The sequence below is a fragment of the Pseudorca crassidens genome, chromosome 1 (assembly GCF_039906515.1).
Source record: "Pseudorca crassidens isolate mPseCra1 chromosome 1, mPseCra1.hap1, whole genome shotgun sequence".
Lineage (NCBI taxonomy): Eukaryota > Metazoa > Chordata > Mammalia > Artiodactyla > Delphinidae > Pseudorca > Pseudorca crassidens.
In genome coordinates, this window is record NC_090296.1 from 1,091,758 (window position 1) to 1,115,956 (window position 24,199).

The window sequence follows — 24,199 nt, forward strand, 5'->3', positions numbered from 1 at the left end:
AGTGTGTGTGTGTAAGTGTGCGTGTGCTCACACACATACATGTCCTAGCTCCACCCACCGAGAGGCCCTAGGAACAATGATAAGGACATATGGGGGGGAGGGAGGGTCCCCATGTGCGGTCAAATGGCTCCGCGTGTGGAAACTAAAGAAGGAGAGTAGGAGCGAGGTGATGCTCCTGCAGAGTTTCTGTAGGACTGAAGTGATCTCAGTGTGGACCAACGTGCCCTGTCTTCCTCGGGTCCGTCCTTGCAGCTGGGATTTTCCACAAAAGCATCGAGACTTGGACGGAACCCTTTGCGGAGGGTTCAAGGCGGCCAGATGGCGGGGAGGGGATGTGGGGGTCATCGTGCCCCTTGCAGGGACCAGGCTGGCTGTGACTGCCGTCCACAGCGGAGAACAGCCAGAGGACGCTGTGCCGGCCTGGCCGTCCAGGGACAGTGGGAGAGGTCAGCAACGAGGGACAGGGAAAGTGGCCTGGGTCCCTGCCCTTCGTTCCATAACCAGTGAAACATCCACAACTAACAGACGTGCCTCTGCCCGACACACGGGGGCACGACAGAATGCCACACCCCTGCACGTCTAGGATGGTGGGCGGGAACACAGAGGGGAGGCCGACCCGGGGCAACAGGGGAGGCGGTGCCTGAATCGCGGCCTCGGCCCAGGGAACCGGGGCCGCAGGGGAGGCGGAGCACAAGTCTCTGCATCCCAGCTGCAGCGGCACCTGCGGCCACAGGTAACCGGGCAGCAACAGCAATGGGGCCTGCGACCCCGTCCCTGCAGCCCCCGCCTCACCGCAGCAGCAGAGCCTGTGAACCTCACAACACCAGACGCGGAAGAGGTGCCAGCTCTAACCGGACCCCCACCATCTCCCTGCCCCGCGGCTGGGGGCCCGGGACTCAGCGGACCCCGGACACGAAGGCAAAGCTCATCTTCCCCGGGGAGCCAGGTGGTGACGCCAGCGACACTGGTAGCATCAGGGCACCAGCGACTCCGGAGGCACAAGAAGCAATGACGGGGGCTCGGGCGACACCCCCTGACAGAGGCGGCGGAGGGCGGAAGGTGAAGATTCCCAAGTATAGCCGGAGGAGCCCAGGTGGAGAAGCCGAAAGCCTGTGTGATGGCGCCACCTGCTGGAAGACAAAGGAAAGGCCTCTAATTTCGAACCTGTCACCACTTCAAAGGTGCCGGGGAGTGGGAGGAATCCCCCACTCAGCGCCGGGGAGAAGCCAGGACCCTGTACCACAAAGAGAAGTGGCAGTTCTCCAGAAACCAAACTTAAAGTCACGCAGTATTGCGGGCTAAATGACAGCCAATGCACATAGTTGTCACGCACTCGACAAGCTGTAGGAAAATCAGAGGGGCACTCCAGTCAGCTCTGACGTGAATTTAATGAACAGAAGAAATACTTTACCAAAGAGATTGAAATTCTAAAAAAGAAACAAACAGAAATTCTGCAGCTTAAGAAGTCAACCAATGAGATGAAAAACGCATTAGAAAGCATTGGAAATAGAGCAGACCATGTGGAAGAGAGAATTAGTGAACTGAAAGGTAGAAATCTAGAAATGACACAAGTAGAAAAGGAAAGAGAATTAAAACATTAAAAATGAAGAAATTCCATGAGCTCTATCTGACTCAGATAGGAAGGGCAATGTTAGGGTGATGGGTGTTCCAGAGGGACAAGAGATAGTTTATTTAAAGAAATAATAGTTGGGAATTCCCTGCTGGTCCAGTGGTTAAGACTCAGTGCTTTCAGTGCCATGGGCCTGTGTTCAATCCCTGGTCAGGGAACTAAGATCTCGCAAGCCACGCCACATGGCCAAAAGAAAAAAAGAGAAGAAATAGAAAAAGAAAGAAAGAAATGACAGCTGAGAACTGCCCAAACCTGGGGAGGAACTGGATATGCAAGTCCATGAAGCTAAGAGAACACCGAATCACCTCAATGCGAAAAGACCTTCTCCAAGACACCTTATATTAAAATTGTCAAAAGCCCATGACCAAGAACTTGAAAGGCAGCCAGGAAAAATAGATGGCCACCTACCAGGAACCCCCCTTAGGCTACCAGCAGATTTCTCAGCAGAAACCCTGCCAGCCAGGAGAGAGTGCAATGACATTCTCAAAAGACTGAAAGATAAAAACTGTCACCCAACTCTCCTCTACCCAGCAAAGTTACCATTCAGATATGAGGGAGAAATAAAGGCTTTCCCAGACAAACAGACCTGAGAGAGTCCTTCACCGCTAGACCTGCCTTACAAGAGGTGTTGGAAGGAGCTCTTCTACCAGAAACAAAAAGGCAAAAGCACACGAAACTGAATAAAGTGAAGAATAGACAGAATTGGAAATGCAGCTCTTTAGCAGAATAAGCTTGCTTTATTTATTCATTTATTCATTTATTTATTTAATTTTTGGCTGCATTGGATCTTCGTTGCTGTGCACGGGCTTTCTGTAGTTGTGGCGAGCGGGGACTTCTCTTGTTGCCAAGCACAGGCTCTAGGCACGCAGGCTTCAGTAGTTGTGGCTCATGGACCCAGTAGTTGTGGCTCGTGGGCTCTAGAGCTCAGGCTCAGTAGTTGCACGTGGGCTTAGTTGCTCCGCGGCATGTGGGATCTTCCCGGACCAGGGCTTGAATCCGTGTCCCCTGCATTGGCAGGTGGATTCTCAACCACTGTACCAGCAGGGAAGTCCCAGAATAGGCTTTTAAACATTTTATTATAACAAAGTGAAACAGCTATACGTATACATATATCCCAATAAAGATGTTAAAAACAATTAAGTAAACATTTTATTATAGCATAAAGTTTAAAGGGAGGAAGCAAAAACATAACTATAGCCACTTCAACTTCGTAACAAACTCATAATATTTAAAAGGGGTAATTTGAGGCAACAAAAATACACGGGGAAGAGGATAGAACCTGTCTAGGCAAATGAAGATAGACGTTGTCAGCAGAAAGAGGACTATTTTATCTATGAGACGCTTTATACAAATTTATGGTGGCCACAAAACATATATCTAGAGCAGAGGCAAGAAACACAAAAAAGAAGAAAATGAGAAAAGTATCCTAGAAAAACCCAGACAAAAATGGCAGAGAGAAACACAAGGGAAGAAAGGAATGGAGGTATTGAGCAACTAGAAAACAAAAGATGAAATGGCAGCCTGCGTTCTCATTTATCAATAATCCCCCTAAATATAAATGGACTGACATCACCAATCAAAAGACAGAGAGAACCTGGATGGGTTAGAAACCCAGACCCAGTTCCATGCTGCCTCCAGGACACCCCGCTCAGCTCCACAGACACACAGAGGCTCGAAGAGAAGGGATGGAAGATGAAACCCCAAGAAAGTGGCAGCCAGAGGAAAGCGGGTAGAGCTACACTCATATCAGACAGAAGAGACCTCAAGCCAAAAGGGAACAAGGGACAACGATGGACTCTAATGATAAAGGGGAGAGTTGATCAAGAAGACATAAAGTTAATAATATATATGCCCCTAACATAGAAGCATCAATATACATAAGCAATTATTAACAGACCTAAAGGGAGGAATTGACAGCAACACAATAATAGTAGGGGACTTTCACACCCCACTTACATCCGTGGACAGATCTTCCAGACAGAAAGTCAACAAGGAGACTGTGGCTTTAATGAAACATTAGACCAGATGGATTTGATAGATTTGGACAGAACATTCCATCCAAATGCAGCAGAACACACATTCTTCTCAAGCACACATGGTATATTCTCAAGGATAGATCATGTGTTAGGACACAAAACAAGTCTCAATAAATTTAACAAGACTGAAATCCTATCAAGCATCTTTTCCAATCACACTAGTATGAAATTAGAAATACACTACAGGACTTCCCTAGTGACGCGGTGGTTAAGAATCCGCCTGCCATGGGCTTCCCTGGTGGCGCAGTGGTTGAGAGTCCACCTGGCGATGCCGGGGACGTGGGCTCGTGCCCCGGTCCGGGAAGATCCCACATGCCGCGGAGCGCCTGGGACCGTGAGCCATGGCCGCTGAGCCTGCATGTCCGGAGCCTGTGCTCCGCAACGGGAGAGGCCACAACAGTAAGAGGCCCGCGTAAAAAAAAAAAAAAAAAAAGACTAAGAATCCGCCTGCCAATGCAGGGGACACGGGTTCGAACCCTGGTCCGGGAAGATCCCACATGCCGCGGAGCAGCTAAGCCGGTGCGTCACAACTACTGAGCCTGCGCTCTAGAGCCCACGTGCCACAGCTACTGAGCCCACGCACTTAGAGCCCGTGCTCTGCAACAAGAGAAGCCACCGCAATGAGAAGCCCACGCATCACAACAAAGAGTAGCCCCTGCTCACTGCAACTAGAGGAAGGCCACACGCAGCAACAAAGACCCAACACAGCCAAAAATAAATAAATAATTTTTCTAAAAAAACGAAAAGAAATACATTACAAGAAGAAAGGTGGAAAACTCACAATTACGTGGAGACTGAAGAGCATGCTATGAGCACCCACTGGGTCAGTAAGCAGAGCGGTGGTTACCAGAGCGGGAGGGGCGGGGAGGGCAAAATGGGTAAAGGGCGCTAACTGTATGGTGATGGGTGGAAACTAAATTTTTGGTGGTGAGCACGCTGCAGGGTGTACAGAAGTAGAAATATGTTGTACATATGAAACATATAATATTATAAACTAATGTTACCTCAAGAAAAATAAATCTTAAATAAATAAAATAAAAAGGGACAGTTGGAGGCCTGAGCCTCCGAATGAGAGGTCCAGCTCCCAACTGGAAAGACCATTCGGGGTGGGGGGGACACTGAGACCCGGCCCAGGTTTGGGAGCAGCCCGGACACCAGCTACCACCTTCAAGTGACCCTTCAATGTCCCAAGGAGACAAGAATGCCAGCTGAGCGTGAACCCCTGACCACACCCCTGGAAGGACCAGCAGTGCTGGGCGGTCAGTCGGGCCCCGGCTGGGCTGTCTGTGACTCAGCCCGTGAGCCAGCACGCGTCCCAGACCTCAGCTGGAACCTCCACGGAGGTGGGAAGGATCCTCCTTTCCATGGATGCAAATCTAGCCTGAGTGTCATGTTAGCAGCCGTATCAGCACTAAAGGTATCACTCACTGCTGCTGTCCCAAAACCACCGGCAAAGTTTCACCTCAAATTGTTGGCCCTCGCGAGGGACAAACCCCCACCCGTGTGTGGAGATGTGAAAGCTTGAGAAATGGCTCCAGGAGGTCGCCCAGCGCATCCACCTCCAATATGGGTCCCTCACAGCCCCTCCCCACAAACCCAGCCCCGCCGCCACCATCCCGGAGACCCGAGCGGCCCCCCGCGGGCCCCGGCTCCCTCCCCTGGCAGGCAACAGGCGCCCCCTCCTGCCAGAACCCCCAGGACCCCCACCACAGAGGTGCAAGAACAGGGGGCCAGGAGGGGGCGCCCTCGTCCTGTCCCCCAAGCACCAGTCTCACTGTCCAGGGCCCAGCGTCCCCTGAGGTCTCCAAACGCTGCACTCGGCGGGGACACTCACCACAGGTGCAGCCGCCTCAGCCCCGATGACCCAGGACCAAGGGGTGACCTACTGCCAGTAAGCTCGGCCCGCTGGGGACAGGGTCCAGGCTAAACCTGGGGCTGGGGTCAGGGGACCTAGGGCAGGGCTCGGGTGAGCCTGGGGCTGGCCTCCGTGCAGGCGTCCCCTCTGGCCACTCCCGGCCTCAGGGCCCAGGGCGGCCCCGTGAGCTGGACATCCGGTCCCTGAACACGCTGAGCTCTGCTGCCCCTGTGTGGCCGCCAGCAGCATCGCATGCACTCGGCCAGCAGGAGGCTCTGCCCAGACCTGGGGCCCCTGGGCGGGCAGGGGCAGAGGGCAGGGGGCAGAGGGCATGGCCAGCAACACCTGGAGGAGGGTGTCGGGGTTCACCCTGGGGCCCAGAGAGCGTGTGCATCCTGGACCCCATCCTCGCCCCACGTCCTTGCGGCGCAGGTGAGCTTTGGGGTCCTTGGAACAACCATACAGGAAGGGTCACACCGGGCGCCAGGCACACCTGGGGGCCCTGCGCTGTGGGGAGCCGGGCCCTGTGCCTGGGCACCTGTGTGGCAGGTGTGGACACGGCAGGTGTGTCAGCTGTCCTAACACATTAAACTTAAAACTGTGATCACCTGGATCAATCCCAAAGCTGGTCCCTCTTCAGACCTATCTCTCAGAAGCTGGGTTCAGTGAGCAGTTTGACGCCTCAACCTCATAGAGCTAATCCCACAATATCACTTTGAGACTGAAACGTGCCCTTACAGAGTTCCTCCATGCTGGACGCACGCGTTAGAATTCCTTGAAATCTTTTCGGTGCTAAGTGATGTTGTGATGCGTTCCTGCAGAGGCCAGCGGGCGTCCCTCCACCTGGACACACACCTTCTGGCGGGGCTCTCCGTGCGAGCAGGAGGGGCCGCCGGGCAGGGCTGGGGCTCGGGCTCCCCCTGGTGGCCATCCTGCGCCACTGCACGACCTGCCAGCCCCACCCCAGCCAGGTGGGCTCTGGGGCAGGTGAGCTTTGGGGGCATCCCACCTGCCAGGATAAACGTCCCTCCTCTCCCCACAGCCAATCCTGCTCATGATCAAGTCCTAGCGTGACGTCACTTGCTGGGGAGGCCCTGACACAGCCCCACCCGCCCTGCTCTCCCCTGCACCCACGCTGCCATCCATAGGCGTGACACCCGTCTCCCCGCAGGTGCACAGCCTCTCCTCCTAGGAAGTGAAAGTCGGCCCATCCTCAGCACCACAGACACAGGGACCCGCGATGCACCCGCGCGCGCAGCCGAGCCCTCACGCCCCGCGCTGCAGAGTGTCTCCTGCAGGCCACAGCCCAGCGCAGGTGTGCGACCCCTCGGGTGGGGAACCAGCAGTCTCCTGCAACAACCTGCAGTCGGCCTGCAAGGCATTCGTGAGCTTTCAGCACCGTGTGAGCACCGAGGCCCATCAACCCCCAGGAAGAACACGTTTCCTGGGGCGAACAGCCGTGACGTGGGTGGAAAGTCCCCGAGCTCCGCTGTGGGCAAACCATTCCTGAGGTCCTCCGTTTTCTGCCTCATTTCATAAAAAGTGAATAAAGAATCTTTTCCACATAAATTTTACAGTGAAGGCTTGATTCGCGGGCCAAGGTTCAACTGGATGAAACATCACCACTGTGTCTTCTGTCACTGAGTGTCCTTTCCCGGCCATGATGATTGTCAAGAACAACTTTCCCTAGTGAGATCCTGCAGAACCAAATTTCGGCAAGAGATCTGGTTTCTCCACCCAGGTTTAGCCAAAGCAAGTGTTATCACGTACACTTCTATGCTCCGTCCCTTCCACAGTGTATTTATTATTTCAGCTGCAATATTTCTTTTCAATTTAATGAAAGGTGGAGCTTTTTTTTGAGACTTCCAAGTGAAACATAAAGGATTGATCCTGTGCACTTACAAACGTACTCTCCCAAAATCCCATTAGAATAAGAATACGGACAAGGAAGGCAAACACCTACCCGGCTGCTTCCACGCGCCAGGCCCTCTCCTGGGTGGGTTACAGGGTCACCCGGTTTGATCCTCACAGGACCCCAGCTTACAGACCAGGAAACAGAAGTCAGGTGCCCAGGTCGCCCGGCTTGGAGCGCCACAGCCAAGATCTGAAACGGCGGAGACCCGGTGATCCAGTCAAAGCTGAAGTCTAAGTCAGCAGCAGGGGAAACACACAGCAGCCCACCTTCCACTGCAGCACCAGAAACACTCAGTACCTGGGGGCGGCAGGATGGGGGGCACGTCCAAGAGCAGAGGACCAGGGGACAGACAGCAGAGGATATCTGGCCCAGATGTGCAAGGTCAAGAAACCACTTTGAGTCACTTCTGAACTTGGGAAGCGACATCCACCTTCATCCTTTTGGCCAGAACTGTCACACGGCTAAGCGGGTGGGGCTTGGAGACGTCCATTTCCAGCCTGTTAGTACAGGAAGGCCAGGGACACGGGACCCGGCAGACTTAACTGCCACGAAGTGTCACTTAAATGGAGCAAGAAGACACATGTCCAGACACACGAGGGCTAAGAGAACTTCCGCTCCAAACCCGTTTTGGGTCCACTATGACAAAATTCAGCTGTGTGACCACAAGGAAAAGTCACTGGCATGGCTCACGTGAGCAGAGCCCATGGCGAGCAGAGTTCACACCGCCCTCCACCGACCAAGTCAGACATGTGGCGGGTGGGCGGGTGGGTGCAGGTGACCCCACGGCTCTCCAACCCGCCACCACGTGCACATTCCAGCAGGAGGAGAAGTGTGAAGAAGGGGCCTTCTTTCCAGCAGGGACGCTCGGCCGGCGTGGGGATGTGGCCCCAGGATGGCTGGCAGCCCGGGGAGGAACCTCAGAACGTTCTTCCTCAGGAGGCCAGGTGGACCCGGTGGATAAAATTAATTAGCAACTCACAGTGAAAGAACACGGCATTTTGCATTTTAAAAGTAAACCCAGGGCTTCCCTGGTGGCGCAGTGGTTGGGAGTCCGCCTGCCGATGCAGGGGACACAGGTTCGTGCCCCGGTCCGGGAGGGTCCCATATGCCGCAGAGCGGCTGGGCCTGTGAGCCATGGCCGCTGAGCCTGCACGTCCGGAGCCTGTGCTCCGCGACGGGAGAGGCCACGACAGTGAGAGGCCCGTGTACTGCAGAAAAAAAAAAAAAAAAGTAAACCCAAAGTCTAGACAACAAGTAGTCGAGGGGAGAGGGGTCCAAGGGGAATTAGAGGCTAACATCTTGATGCTCCACAGGGAAGGACGGAGACACTTACTGTAAACCTGTTAGAACAAGTTCAAGTTAAGTGCACAGAACATGCAATGGTGCTCAGTCTGTTTGTACGATGGAGTATCACACAGCCATAAAAAAGAGCAAAACAGTGCCATTTGCAGCAACATGGATGGACCTGGAGATGATCATACTGCGTGAAGTAAGTCACACAGAGAAACAGAAACATCAAATGACAGCGCTTACATGTAGAATCTAATAAAAATGAACTTATTTACAAAACAGAAACAGACTCACAGACCTCAAAATCAAACTACGGCTACCAAAGGGGAAACGCGGGGGAAGTGATAAATTAGGAGACTGGGATGGACATATACACACTCCTCTGTATAAAATAGATAACTAATAAGGGCCTACTGTATAGCATGGGGAACTCTACTCAATATTCTGTAATAACCTAGATGGGAAAAGAATCTGAAAAAGAATGGAGATATATATATATATGAATCACCTTGCTGTACACCTGAAACTAACACAACATTGTAAATCAACTATACTCCAGTAACATATTTTTAAAAAAGAAAGAAAAATTTCAAGTTAAGTGCACAGAACGTTCTATAGTGCAATGTCCATTAATAAGATGGAATATTACTCAGCCTTAAAAAGGATGGAAATCCTGACACAGGCCTCAACGTGGATGAACCTGGAGGGCATTGAATGAAACAAACCAGTCACAAAAGGACAAATCCCGTGTGATTCCACTCCTAAGAGTTCCCTAGAAGGGTCAAATTCACAGAAACAGAAAGGATGGTGGGAGCCCGGGGCTGGGGGAGGGGGTGGGAGGGACTGTTTAATGGGGACAGAGTTTCAGTTTTACAAGATGAGAACAGTTCTGGGGATGGAAGGTGTTGATGGTCTCACAACCATACGAGTGTACTTAATGCCACCAAGTTGTTCACCTAAAAAAGGTTAACAATGGTCAATTTTATGTTATGTATATTTTAGCACAATTTTAAAGTCAGTGAATGAAACGCATTACCCTAAACACATTCAGTGGTGAATCGCAAAAGCATTTGTTTAAATGCCACTTGCCAAACCTGCAGAGGATAAAAAGTATGGTGGGAAATGTGACTCATCTAAAAGACCAGGGATGGAGAGGAGAGAGGGTTCAAAAAAAAAAAAAAGATGACAAACACACAAAATGAGACGGTAGAAAGAGGCCCACATAGAACAGAATTCACAGTAAGTGGCTATGGATTAAGCTCATCTTTTCAAGCAGAGATGTCCACACAGCACGCAAACAACAAAGTCCACTTTTGAAACAAAACTGTGCCGAGTGTCTTAGTCAGCTCGGGGTCACTATGACAAAGCAGCACAGACTGGGGGCTTCACACAGCAGACATTTACGTCTCCCAGTCCTGGAGGCTGCAAGTCCCAGATCAAGGTGCCAGCGCGGCCAGGTCCTGACGAGGACCCTCTTCCTGGCTTGCAGACGGCCGCTGTGTCCTCACGTGGTGGGGAGAGCCATGGTCCCTCCCTCTTATCAGGGCACTAATCCCATCATAGGACCCCACCCTCATGACCTCTTCTAACCTTAATCAACTCCCAACGGCCCCACCTCCAAATACAATCCCACTGGGGCAGGGCTTCAACAAGTGGATTTGGGCGGTTGTGTGGCGGGGCGGGGGGGGGGGGCACAGACATTCAGTCCACAGCAGAGGGTTTGAGAATAAAGGGTGGGAAAACATACACCATAAAAACACAAACCAAAGCAAAGCTGGTGGCACAATTCTATCAGGCAGAATGGAACTAAGTCAAAAAGGATGACTAGTGATAAAGAGAAACACGGTAACAAAGGAACCAGGAAAACCAAACCTGTTAGCATGAAAATGTGCACGGCAAAGGTGACAGAAGGGCAGGAAAGTGACACAATTGCCTGTGAGGTTCCAACAAACCAGCTACGCCCAAAACCAAGAGATGGTTCAGCCAGCAGAGTCAGTGGCAATGGCTTTCCCAAACCTGACACCTCCCCTCGGTTCCCAGGACTTAGGAAGATGAGGGTGAGATGCAGGACTCCACACTTGGACACGTCGCAGGGGATTCAAGACTATCAAAGACCAACTCTACAAACTTGCAGAGAAAAAGCAAAGATCGCAGACAAAGAAGCAGGGATCAGGCTGATGTGAAAACGTGAACAGCCACGCTGGATGCAAAAGCACCAAGCGTGGGAGATGCTGCAGGGCTCACTCGACTCAGCCCTGTCGGAAAACCGTGTGGCATCACCTGGAGAAGGTTTACAGCCCCTTACCTGTGTCCCAGCAGTTTTATTCCTTAGTACATACCCCAGGGAAACTCCTTGGCACATATGAGAGATGCACACACAGGAGCAGTCACAGCAGCACGGCTCACGGTGGCAGTAACCTGGAAAATCCAAATATCCATCGATGGGGACGCGATGGGACAGCGTGGAACATTCACATAAGGGTCCTTCACTGGCACACAGAACGAATTAGCAGACACGCAAAAGTATGGATAAATCGTAGTAAAACATGGAGGGAAACGTATCTCCAAAGAAGAATATATATAGCACGACACCCTTTCCGTAACATTAAAAACAACTGAAACCAAAACATGCATTCAGAAATGCATATCGATTTGATAAAACTGCACAAAATGGAAACAAAGGAAAGGCGCTCCCAGGTCTCAGGGTGAAGGTGCCTCCCGTGAACGCGGCAGATTTCACCTTTGGTTTGGGTGGGCGGTTTGCAGGTGCCTCCATGATTTAAAGTAACAAATTAAAGAACTGACTGTAAATAACGACATCCAGCGTGGACCAGTGAAGGGAGCATATCATGAACCAAAGGTGATGATCCCTCCCGTTCCCTGCACTTGTTGTCCATTTAAGAAGAAGACTGTGGGTCTTCCCTGGTAGTCCATTGGTTAAGACTCTGCGCTTCCAGGGTTCGATCTCTGGTCAGAGAAGATCCCACAGGCCACACGGTGTGGCCAAAAAAAGAAGACTGTGACCAGAATCTACACAGGATGCCTCCGAACTACTAAGAGAAAGACAATCGGATAGAAAAACAGAATATGCAAAATTCACGGAAGAGGGACCGCGAATGTTCCACGGAGATGTGAGAAGATGATCAACCTCGTGAATAATCAAGGAAACGTGAAGGTAACTCGCTATCCCAGCCCCATCACGTGGGCGAGACTAACGCTACCACGTGCGTCAGGGGTGGAGAAGCCACAACGCTCATGTTCTGCTAGTGAGAACGTGAGTGAGGACAGATACCTTAGAGGGAAAAAAATACTGAAAAAACCTAGTGAAGTTCAAAGGTGCTGCTCTTTTGGAGATATAAGTGGCCCCCGTTCCTTCACAGCAGAAGAATTTCATCTGGACACCCGGGCACCCTTTCCCTGTGGACCCACATGTCCAAATTCAGGACAGTGGGGTGTGAGCCAGGTGTCTTGTGCCAGCTTCTGAGAACCACGCAAAGAGATCCTACAAGCGTCCCCTTTCGAGGTCTTCAGCGCCCTGTCTGTGCCTCGGCTGAGAACCTGGACGGAGCATCAGAGCTCACGGAGGAGGCGGGAGATGGGAGGGACGTGGGTCCCCAATGGGCTGGGATGGACCAGCAGCCTGGACAACCTTCCAGACTCACGTGGGAGTGACACGAACATCCATGTCATCTAATCACCCTCCTCTCCAGTTTCGTGCCTCCCTGGGGGGACATGGACGAGTCCACAGTCAGGTCAGCAGGCCTTCCTCCGTGAGCCAGCACCAGTGAGGAAGGAGTCGATTCCACGATGACCACTGGGATAATAGGCACAGGGCGACCCCCAAGCAAATTCTGGTCTGGTCACCATGAAGGAGTGGCCACGGGGCAGCCACGGGGCAGCCACTGGGCGTCCACGGCAATGCCCTGCCTGCAAACCCAGCAGGCATCTTCCTCACCTGTCTCAACCTCCCTCCCCATCCCCCCAGCCCCCTCTCTGCCATTCCTCCCACCCCTCGGCTGTCCAAGCCTCGCCCCCACCTGTGACACTTAATTTGACGTGTCGAGCAGGCTGGGCCACAAGAGCCCAGGCAGCATGTGAGGCTATTTCTGGGTGTGTCGGTGAGGGTGTAAGCAGATGGCCTTCCCCGTGCAGCGGTCCTCACCCAATCCTGGAGGCCTGGAGAGAGGAGCGGGGAGCGGGGGACGGGCGGTGGGTTCGCCCCTGCCTGAGCTGGGACGTCCATCCTCTTCTGCCCTCAGACATCCGCGCTCCTGCTCCGCGGACCTTCGGACTCAGACTGAACGACAGCGCCGTCCTCCTGGCCCCCAGCCCGCAGCTGGCAGGTCATGGGCCCGCTCGGCCTCCACGGTTGCGTGAGCCAACCCCTCATAAAGGGTCTCTTCTGTTCCGTATCTCTCCCACTGGCTCTGTCTCTCCACAGAACCCTGACCAACACGCTCGCTCCGAACCGCTGCCGTTCTGCTCTCAGCCCCCTGGTGCGACCCCACCTCCATCTGTCTCCCTGGGAGAAGTCCGCGCCGGGCGCCCTGCATACTGACGCAGCTGACACACGTGAGTGCCCACCGCCAGTCTGAAGCCCTCGGGCAGCGCCCAGCCTCAGACCCTCTGACTGACGGGTCTTCTCCTTGGTCTTTCTCCGGTGAACTGGCAGTTACCTTGTTCTTGCCACAGATTAAGCCACTCACGCTTCAGCCATGAGAGGCCGTGCAACACTGCAGTGTCCCATCCCTCCTCCACCTGGGCCATCGGCAAAAGGGTCCCCAGAGAGCAGAAGACGTGGCGGCCATCCTAACAGGGGCGATGACGGTGGTGGCTTCTGTTCTGGGCTTATCACTAACTGGGTCTCCACCACGTTACTGGACAAAATGAATCGGATAGGGCTTCCCTGGTGGTGCAGTGGTTGGGAGTCCACCTGCCGATGCAGGGGACGCGGGTTCGTGCCCCGGTCCGGGAAGATCCCACATGCCGCGGAGCGGCTGGGCCCGTGAGCCATGGCCGCTGAGCCTGCGCGTCCGGAGCCTGTGCTCCGCAACGGGAGAGGCCACAACAGTGAGAGGCCCGCATACCGCAAAAAAAAAAAAAAAATGAATCGGATAATGTGAAGTTTAGCTATTACTTAACATGAGGGAGTTCGATTTTGCCAAGTTGGGTTTTTACTATGATGAAGCTATTTTCCTACAGAAAAAGTGAACGTGCTTTGGAACGGAAGAAGACGGGTCAGGAGTTCGAATGTGTTTTCGTCTTGAGGGGCCGAGCTGCGTCGTGCAGGGCAGACTCTGCCTGGTGCCACCACAGCAGGTGAGGTGCATCTGAGCCCCACCACAGCAGGTGAGGTGCGTCTGAGCCCCACCACAGCAGGTGAGGTGCGTCTGAGCCCCACCACAGCAGGTGAGGTGCGTCTGAGCCCCACTCCAGGAGGAGCAAGGGGGACGCAGAGGCCCCTCACTCCGGGGAAGAGGGCAAGTCCCTCGGCCTCAAACCCAGGGGCCTCGTCTTCCACTGGCATCCCGGGCTGTCAGACCCCAGACCCAGCGAGGCAAGTACCCCACCCCCGAGGCTGGCCCTCAGAACACGGCCGTCATGGAACCAGTTCTGGCCCAGGGCCCCTGAGGGGCCCACGCGGGGGGCTTCTGAGAGGGACTTCCCTACCAACAGGGGAAGCCACAAGGAGGAGTCCCCGCCCTCTCCTTCCCGAATTGGGAAGCTGTTTTTGAGATGACAGGAGCTGTGAGCTGATGAGTGAGGCGATGACAGACAGGGAGCAGCTGGGTGGCGCTGCTGTCACTTCTGGCCATCACAGACCACCTCAGGAAGCCAGGGAAGGGCAGGCTGGGACGTCCCCATCTTGTTCCCAAGGCAAACCCAGAGGGCAGACACCTCGGGCCACGAGCCAGACAACAGCCCCCGTCATGAAAACGGTGGGTGCCGGCCTGGGCCTCATTCGGAGACCCTCAAAGTCGGGGGGCAGGGCACATGGCCCATTAAACCAAGTCAGGACCAGTGTGCCTGGCGCCGCAGGGCCATGGAGGCCAGTGGAGGCAGAGGTAGGAGGCGCGGACCAGCGCTGACGCCCAGGAGGACGGGTGAGCCTGGGGCTCCGTGAGCCCAGAGCCGTCTTCTCTGCCCTGGGAGTGCGCCAAGTTCCCGCCTCTGACACCGGGACACGGGGCCTCACAGCCAAGGCAACCCCACAGCAACGGCCCCATCGCTAGGCGGAGACCCAAGGGCCAGCAAGGGGCTCCTCCCGGAAGAGGCAGGAACCCAAAACAGACCGTCGGGGGAGGGGGCGGGACCCTAGGGCCCCTCAGACCCACTCTCCCACGGGTCCTCCCTGCCGTCCCCGTCTGACTGCCCAGAGAGACCGGGACAGGACAGAAGTGGACCGGCCCAGCCCCCCGCCGTCACTCGCTCACACCCCACCCCTCAGGCGCCCCTCCGCAGCTATCAAGAGACTGGACACATCAAACAGGCAGAGCAGTGCCACGTTCCATACAAAACTGTAAACAAGAGTCTTTAAAATGACAGAGGCCTCCTTAGTCCCAAACTCTGAGCCAGAGGCCCCCACCCAGGGACCCCAGGGGAACAGACCTCCGCCCACTCTGTCCTCCCTTCCCACCCAGGTCCCCAGCAGGCGGAGGTGGGACCCTTCCCGCTCTGGCTCAGGCCGTACACACGGGCGCCCACGCTGGGCAGACTGGCCGAGCAGGGGCTGAGGTCCGTGGTCCGAAGGATTCCTGAGATGAAGAAGCGGCCGGGGGTCGCCCCCCACCCCCCTGGGTTCGGGCACTCTCCGCACCTAGCCCCGTTGGGAGCCCGCCCCCACCCCATCCCATGCAAACCGTGCGCCTGCAGCCACGCGTCTCAGCGCCCTCGGGCGGCCCCTGTCACGTGTCCAGGGCGTCGCGCGTGGGTGAGGGCCCGTGGGGGCGGCCCGGCTGGCCGTGCAGCGGCGCGTGCGGCGGCACCGAGTTGCGCTGGGGGGCTGGGGGCTGCAGCTCCAGAGCCAGCGCGGGTGGTGGGAAGTCGCGCACCTGGCGGCGGTACTCCAGAAAGGTGCAGGCCTTGGTGGCGAGCGCCACCACGTTCTTGCCCACGAAGATGGCCGAGACGCGGCTGTCGCGGAAGAGAGCCATGTTGGCGGCGCGCGCCAGCACAGCCACCACGTTGACGGTGGCGAGGCTGAGCACCGGATAGAGCATCATCTTCTGCGGCGCGATGTGCTCGCCCTGCATGCTGACCTCACTGAGCGCCACGCACGGCAGAACCAGCAGCAGCATGTAGCAGTAGAAGAAGGTGAGGCCCTCGGCCCAGAGCGGCAGCGCGGTGCGCGGCGGCTCCCACAGGTTGGCCTGCATGTCCAACAGGTCCAGCAGGTCCAGCGCCACCCAGAAGAGGCGGCCGCGCAGGTCCTCGCGCTTCCGGAAGGTGCGCACGTACTCCATGCGGTCGAGCGCCACGAGCAGCAGGAAGAGGCCGGGCACGCACACCGACAGCAGCAGCGTCAGCGCCTTGCGCGCCAGCGGGTCGGCCGCGCCGCGCCGCGCCGCCTTGTAGTTCTGGAAGATGAAGTAGAGCTTGATCTCCAGCACGAAGATGTAGAGGAACCAGAGAATCATGGCGTAGCCGCGCTTGGCCGTGCGCACCTCGGCGCCTACCCACACGGCCACGTAGCGCAACACCAGCAGGAAGCACACGTCGCCCACCAACACGATGATGCACACGCCGATCTTGCGCGGGCCCTGGTTCTGCTCCACCAGGTACGCGTCCATGACCGCCATGCTGCCCATGATCACCAGCGTGGTCAGGCACACGTGGCGCCGGTCCGGGGGCGGCAGCACCATGGTCGGCCGCCGGGGCCCCGACCTGGGCGCGCGCAGCCCCACGCTAGGCGGGACGAGGCCCGGCGGCGGCGGCGGCGGTGGCGGCGGCGGCGGCGGCGCTCAGCCCTCGGGCATGGCGCGGGGCCTGTCCAGCCGCCCCGAGGGCGCCGCTGCTCCCGGCTGGCGAGCTCAGAATCTGAGGAGATCAGAGCAGACAGAGTCAGGATGCGGAGGGGGCGGCCTCTCCCACCCCGGCGACGTGCTTCCCGCGAGGGGCGCTGTCCCCACTCGGGGCCCCGGGCCTCGGCCGCACGCACGCGCCGATGTGCGCACGGGGGGCCGCGAGCCAGAGCGGGGCCTCCAGGGGGCGCCGCAGCCCCACCTGAGACCCGAGACCTCGTTCCCGCCACCGCCGGGGAAGAAATGGAACGGAAGTGGCTTCTCCCCGCCGCGCGCGCGTCCCCGGGGACCCGGAGGTTTGTCCCTGCTGGGCCCACGCCGCAGGCCCGGGGTTCCGTCCCGTGGCCGTTCCCGCGGGAGCTCGGGCGTCCTCGCTCCCGGCGCCGCGCTGGGCGGGAGGCGGGCCTGCGCTCTCCGCTCTGCGCGCTCAGGGAAGGCCGGAGGAGCCGGAGCTCTGGACAGGTTTTCCGATCCAGGACTGAGAGTCATCCAGGGCCTGCGGATTCCATCCCAAAAGCCTCTCCGTGTTTCCCAACCCCTGCCTCGCAGCCCCTGCATCTTCCCTCCCTGCCTCGGCAGACTCAGTCTCCCCTCCGGTCCACCGTTCACAGGGCGTGTGGACCAGTCTCTGCCCTGCTCCCATCGTGGCTCCCTACTGCGCTGGCTGCGTCTCCTGCCGTGTACATTCCCCCAGCCCCGGCGCCAGCTCACCCACGCCGCCCTGCTCACCATGAAGGGGTGGTCCCCCTGCCACTCCCTCCCCCCTGCCCTTGGGGGCAATCTCAGGAAGCCTTCCCTCCGCTAACGCCCACCTGGGCCTGCTTTGGGTTCCACGGCCCCCTGCACCCCTCTCACACCCCTGGCACTGGTTGTCATGGCTGTGCTGGTCAGAGTTCCGCCGCAGGCTGCGGGTCCCCACACGGGGACCCGTTCACACCTGGGGGACGATGGAGGCCCTGCGCCCTCACCCACCCGAAAGTCACTTGCAGGCTCACTCCCAGCCAGTCTCCCCATCCCTCCTGCCCCTCCCACAGCACCCCTGGCCCCAGGGCTCTGTTTACTGCCCTGTCCAGACAAGGACATAAAATTTAATGTCACGTGTGACTGTGGAGCCAGTGCCCAGCCTGCCCCTGGTGATACCGCAGCCCCCACTGCCTGGGGAAGGAGGTCCCCTTCCAAGTCGGCACCTCCACCCCTGCCCTCACTGCAGTGCTGCCCCACCCAGCACCCACCTCCCAGGAGCCCCTGCCGCCACATCCAGGGCCCCCAACCACTCTGAGCTCGGCCGCGTCGAGTAGTAGGTGCCTCGGGAGGGTCATCGGCCTATTATGCCCCTGCCTCCACACTTCCGTGAGCTGCTGCTCCCCCCTCACACACACACCCCGTGTCCGCCGCCACTGGGTGGACACGCTTGACCCACGAAGCCCCCCGCCCCCCGCCACACACACACACACCTGGGCCTCCTGTGGCTGCAGCAACGGCCTGGGAATTTCCTTCATCCTAGCCCTTGGCCAACTAGCCAAACAGCCGCTGCACCACTAACCCCTTCCTCCCCACCCATACCACGGCTCACTCACTCATCAAACATGCGCGGAGGGCTGAGGGTGCCGGGACAGACCCCGTCACAGAGGGAGCCCCGGCCCCTGCCCCAGGCAGCCAGCGCCAGGGCCTGGCCACCCCTCCCCCACACCCTGCCGGGCCTCTCCCTGGGGACTGGCCCCGCTGCCCTGGCCGGCCCGGGCCCGGCCCGGTGCCTCCTGCACGCCCCACTGCCCGGACCTCACAGACTCCGGAGCCTCCGGGCCCTTCACTGCCCGCCTCCTCCCCGGCACCTCACACGCCCTCCAGCCCCAACCGTCCCTCAGTGCCCACAAGCGGTGGCAGGGGGAGAGAAAAGGGCCGCCCTCCCCCGGCCCCAGCCCGATCGGACAGAGGGCGGTGAAGGGGTTGGGCCGCTCCCGCAGCTGCGTCTCCGCTCCTCTGACCCCACCGCACGCTCCCCCGCCAGGCCTCACCCCTGCAGCGCCGCCCCTGCATTCCGCCGCCCTTGCGGCCGGAGAGTCGGGGTTCACCGGGAGCCCCAGCCCGCGCGCCCTGCCCGCGCGCCCTGCCCTCACTTACCCGCCGCCGGCCAGATGCTGCGCCGCGCCGGGGCCGGCTCCGCGGAGCCCGTAGGTGCGCGGGGCCGCGGCCGCGCTCTTCTGCGCTCAGCTGCGCCCCCAGCCCGCGCGCGCGCCCCACCCCCGGCCTGAGGCCCCGCCCCGCGCTCTCAGCCGCCTGCGCCCGCCTGACGGCGATGGGGGTCCCCGCGACCCCGCCCCCTCCGCAGCGCCGGTTGCCAGGGCGACGGCACTGCGCAGCAACGGCCCCCGGGACCTATGACACTGGGCAGCCTGACGCCCCCCAGGGTCCACGCGCAAGCCCGGGAAGTCTCCTGTCCACCGTCCTCACCCAACAGCCGGAGAATCGCCCCGCGGGCGCCTCAGTTCCGCTCACACCTTGAAATTCCACGGCAGCCCGTACCCGGGCCACCCACCAGTGTGACCCCGATCGCCTGCGACAGGCGGCCTGCGGGACCCTGTGCCTTACCCGCGGAGCTAGCCCCGACGTGGGGGCCGGGCTGCCCGCCGACTATCTGCAGGTGGCCCCCCGGGACCTCGTCTGGGGACACGGCGCCGCGTCCCAGAGAAGCCCTGCATTCTGGGTTTCTCCAGCCTTCCCGGTTCTTATCTGAGGGCGCAGAGCAGGGCCACTGGGCAGCCCTCATCCTCTTCTCCAGCCATCCAGGGAGCACGCTAGGGTTTGGAGGCTCGGGCTTCCTTCCCCCCACCGGAGTCCCCACCCTGTCCTCACTGAGCACCGCCCCCAACATGCCAGCCATGCCCACCCCAGGATGGAGGACGGGACCGCACCGGTTGCCTGCCTGCTGCCTCTGATAGGAAGAGGCCAGGTCAGAGGGTGAAGGGACACCCTTGATCCCTCGCACCTGGTCGGCTTGCACCGAGGCCCCACATGTGCCTGGTTCCACACAGGTGGCTGAGTCTGTGCAGGTGACGGGATCTGCCGCCCTCCACCAGCACTGGGGGCCGGCCAGGGGTGCACCGGGGCCAGCAGGGAGTGAGGATAGCAGGCCCGCCGCCCTGGGCCGTCCATGAGAGGCACACGTGAGGTGCTGAGATGCTCTTGGGCTGAGCCCTCAGGATGGCTGACTGGGGGATACCAGCCCCCATAGCCACTCGCACACTTGCTCTCACGGGAAGAAGTGTAGTCAGGACCCTAAGGCTGCCTCACTGCCCAGGGAGGGGCCCCAGACCCAGGGATGGTTTACCTTCCCCAGGAGGTCTCCAGGGACAAAGGGCCTGGGGAGCAAGGCCACTTCCTGCAGCATGGAGGGAGGAGGCCCAGGGAGCACAGGTTCCGTCTGGCCAGCGGGCACCACCAGCAACCACCTGGCACAACCACCCTAGCAGGCCCAGGAGGCAGAGGAGGGCCGGAAGCACCTCCAGGGCCCCCTGAGCCCACACCACAGCCCACACGGCCTGCTCCCTCCCTCCACCCTCCGCTCTCAGGGAGGGGCTGCCCCCCAGGACACCCTGCCCATCTCCTCTCTCCCTCTGCCCTCCCCACCTCACCTAAGGGCTGCTGGGAAGGCCCTATCTTTAACCCCCGTCCTGCTTGCCTGGGTCAGTGTTCCAAACACCACACACCCCATCGCCACCCCGGCACCCAGTTCTTGCCTCTCAATCCCCTTATCTGTGTGTCCACCGGCTAGCGCCAGGCCCAGAGCCCTTGGGACGTGGGCCGGCTCCCTCTGGAGGATGTCATTAAATTAAGGGCCTCGAGATCTGGGATCATCCAGATTATCAGGTGGGCCACTGTCATCACAAGTGTCCTATTGGGAGGGAGGCAGGGGTGCAAACGCGCGCTGAGGGGCCGCCGAGGGGGTCTCTGTGTGAGGACCGCGCCCAGGAGGCCGTCCTTCTGGAGCCGCGTGTGATGAAGTGACCAGGTGAATTGTCAGGGCACCTGTAGTTTACCCTAAGTGGTCCACGATACAACGTACATTTATTTCTACACACACACGCACTTCAATAAAGAGAAACCAAATGTGACAGGACAGTAAGAGGTGCCCAGTCGAGACCACGGATTTATATATATACACACACACACACACACATATTTTTTTGGGGGGGGCGGGCCACACGGCTTGTGGGATCTTAGTTCCCTGACCAGGGATTGAACCCAGGCCCGTGGCAGTGGGAGCGCCAAATCTTAACCACTGGATCGCCAGGGAAGTCCCTGTTGTCTTTTTCTTTTATGTCTCCTGGGTTCCGTTTGCGGTGAGATGGGATAAACCCTGTCTCGTTCGCTGAGTGCAGCTGTAAGAAGAAGGTAATGCATGAGGTACTGAGGGCTCTGAAGCCTGAGCAGACTGGGGGGAGGACGAGAATGTGAAGCACCACCAACTTGGCGGTGAGTGTCTGGATCTTCCCCCCAAATCCCCAGGCTGGACTCTGCCTGGTCCAGAAGCCAGACATGGGGACACGACCGGGACAGAGAGCTCCAGGAGGGGCCCCCTAGTTCTGGCTCAGGGAGGGAAAGAAGAGAGACTAGGAGAAGAGAGATTGGGAGGGGGGGTTCCGTTTGCTGCTTCGGGGCACCTGGGCAATCCTACCTCCACCCAGGCTGCAGTCAAGGCATCAGGGTTCATAGGCACCTTTTTAGGGAGAAGACCCTCCTCTCCAGTCAGAGGAGACGTGGTCCCAGAGGGTGGGACCCAGTTGCCTCGAGCAGACGGGGAGAGCCAGGCCCTTCTCTCTTTCCCAAGATGCAGGCACAGTGAGGGGGAGTGTGCAGGAGGGTGGGGTGACTAAAGCCCCCAACTTCTGCCAGAGGACTGGAAAGGGGAGCCCCAGGGAGCCCGAAAGTAACGGAGGCATGCCGGAGAAGGGGCTCCAGAAGGCAACCCGCGAAGCTGTTCATGACTCTTGGGCTCAACCCCAAGCCACGTGTGCCCGGGTCCAGTCCCAAGTGTCACCCTGGGTCCGAGGACTGAACCACAGGACGCGGCACTGCACGAGTCCCACACTGGCCACTGGGCAGTGCCCACACAGGACGGATTCAAATAACACTGCAAAGGCTTTGAAAACAGAACTGACGTTGAAACCACTACCCACAGAAGGCTATTTGGAATTTTCTGCCTGAACCCAACTGGGTTGATTGCATGCTAAAACAAAAATATCACCATTCTCAATAGGATTTAAACAAGGCCACATATTCATAACATACCGTTTGAATGTGCAGAATACAATCCAAAATTACTCTGCATATGAAGAGCCAGGAAAACCCAACCCACAAGGGAAAAGAAAGTCCAACGCCATCATGTCACAAATATTCTCAACAAAATACTAGCAGATAGAAGCAAGCAACGTAAAAAATAAAAACAAAGGAACACCACAACCAAAGGGAGGTTATCTCAGGAAAGCAAATAAATCAGTGTGATCCACCGTATCAACAATCTAAGGAAGAGACCATGTGATCATATCAACTCATGCATAGAAAGCATTCAACAGAGTTCAGTATCCATCCATGATAAATACTCAGCAAACCAGAAATAGGAGAAATTTTACTAAATTTAATAAAGGGTATCTAAAAAGAAAAAAAAAGAGACAAAACAAAACTACAACTAACATGATAGTTAATAATGAAGGACTGGGTGTTTTGCCCTAAGATCAGAAACAAGGCAAAGATGTCCACTCTATCCATTACTATCTGCTATTGTACCAGCAGTCCTAGCCAATGCAATAAAATAAGAAAACTAAATAAATGACATACAGAATAGAAGGGAAGAAATAAGACTCACTCTATTCGTAGATGGCATGAAAGTCTATGTAGAAAATCCCAAAAGTTCTACCAAAAAAAAAAAATCTGAGTACTAATAAGTGAGGTTAGCAAGGTTGCAGGATACAAGGTCAAAACAACTTCAATCCTGCTTCTACTGGAAGCAAACAACTGAAAACCAAAATTTTTAAAGCAATAACATTTACTTTAGCTCCCCCCAAAATTAAATACTTGGGTATAAATCTAACAAAACACATACAGGATTTATATGCGGAAAATGTCTGTTCAAATTCTTTACACATTTTTCCATTGCGTTATGGTCCTTTTATTGTTGAGTTGTAAGAAGGAATTCTTTTTATGTTTTGTATACAAGTCTCTTACCAGATATGTAACTTGAAAATATTTTCTCCAATTCTGTGGGTTGTCTTTTCAATTTTTTTGATGGTGTCCTCTGGAGCTTAAAAACTTTTGATGACACATGCCGCAACGAAGATCCCACGTACCGCAACTAAGACCCAGCGCGGCCAAAGTAAATAAATAAATAAATATTAAAAAAAAAAACCTTTTGATGAAGTTGTTTATCTATCTCATCTTTTGTTGCTTGTGCTTTCGGTATCATATCTAAGAAGGTTTTGCCTAACCCTAGTCATAAAGATTTTCCCCCATGTTTTCTTCTAAGAATTTTATAGGTTTAGGTTTTACATTTAGGTCTATGATCCATTTTTAGTTAAATTTTATGGATGCTGTAAGAAAGGGATCTGTTATGGGTTAAATTATGGTGCCCCAAAAGATATGCTGAAGTCCCAGTACCTGTGAGTGGGACCTTATTTGGAAATAGAGTCTTTGCAGATGTGATCAACTTAAATTGAGGTCATATTGGAGTAGGGTGGGCCCTAAATCCAATGCCTAGTGTCCTTATAAGGAAAGAGAGATTTGAAGACACAGACACATACACAGAGGAAAGAAGACCATGCGATGACAGAGGCAGCTCTTGGAGCGATGCAGCTGCAAACCAAGGGGTGCCAAGGCTTGCTGGCCACCACCGGAAGCAGGAGCAAATTCTCACTCAGAGCGCCCAGAAGGAACCACCCCCGCCAGCACCTTGATCTCAGACCTCTAGCCTGCAGAACTGTGAGAGAACGAATTTCTATTATAAGCCGTCCAGTTTGTGGTCATTTATTACAGCAGCCCTAAGAAACTAATACAGGATCCAGTTTACTTCCTTTGCATATAAAAATTTCATTCTTTTGCATATCCAGTTGTCCCAGTACCATTTGTTGAAAAGACTTTGTTGAAAAGACTTGTGAAATTGTTTTCCCACTGAATTGTCTTAGCACCCTTTCAAAAATCAATTGACCACAAATGCAAGGGTTTATTTCTGGATTCTCAATTCTGTTCCATTGGTCTATATGTCTACTCTTATTACAGTACCACACTGTCTTTTCTTTTTTTATATTTATTTATTTATTTTGGCTGTGCCGGGTCTTAGTTGCGGCACACAGGATCTTTAGTTGCGGCATGCAAACTCTTAGTTGTGGCATGTGGGGTCTAGTTCCCTGACCAGGGACTGAACCCGGGCCCCCTGCATTGGGAGCGCGGAGTCCTAGCCAC

At 56.2% G+C, this 24,199-nt stretch overlaps 1 protein-coding gene across 3 annotated transcripts; it reads right to left on the reverse strand.

Annotated features, from left to right (window-relative positions):
- Window positions 1-1,786: 1,786 nt before the first annotated feature.
- Window positions 1,787-18,983, reverse strand: TMEM121 (transmembrane protein 121). Of its 3 annotated transcripts, XM_067706383.1 has the most exons (4): window positions 18,869-18,983; window positions 15,779-16,763; window positions 11,066-11,144; window positions 1,787-8,644 (listed from the first exon to the last, which is right to left on the reverse strand). In XM_067706383.1, exons 2-4 carry the CDS (start codon window positions 16,586-16,588, stop codon window positions 8,442-8,444), a joined length of 1,092 nt encoding a protein of 363 aa, XP_067562484.1. In that variant the 5' UTR covers window positions 16,589-16,763; window positions 18,869-18,983; the 3' UTR covers window positions 1,787-8,441. The 3 variants fall into 3 exon arrangements, with proteins under 3 accessions (XP_067562484.1, XP_067562644.1, XP_067562566.1); XM_067706543.1 differs by lacking the exon at window positions 1,787-8,644 and having other exon boundaries at window positions 10,417-11,144; window positions 15,779-18,958; XM_067706465.1 differs by lacking the exons at window positions 1,787-8,644; window positions 11,066-11,144 and having other exon boundaries at window positions 15,229-18,949.
- Window positions 18,984-24,199: the final 5,216 nt, after the last annotated feature.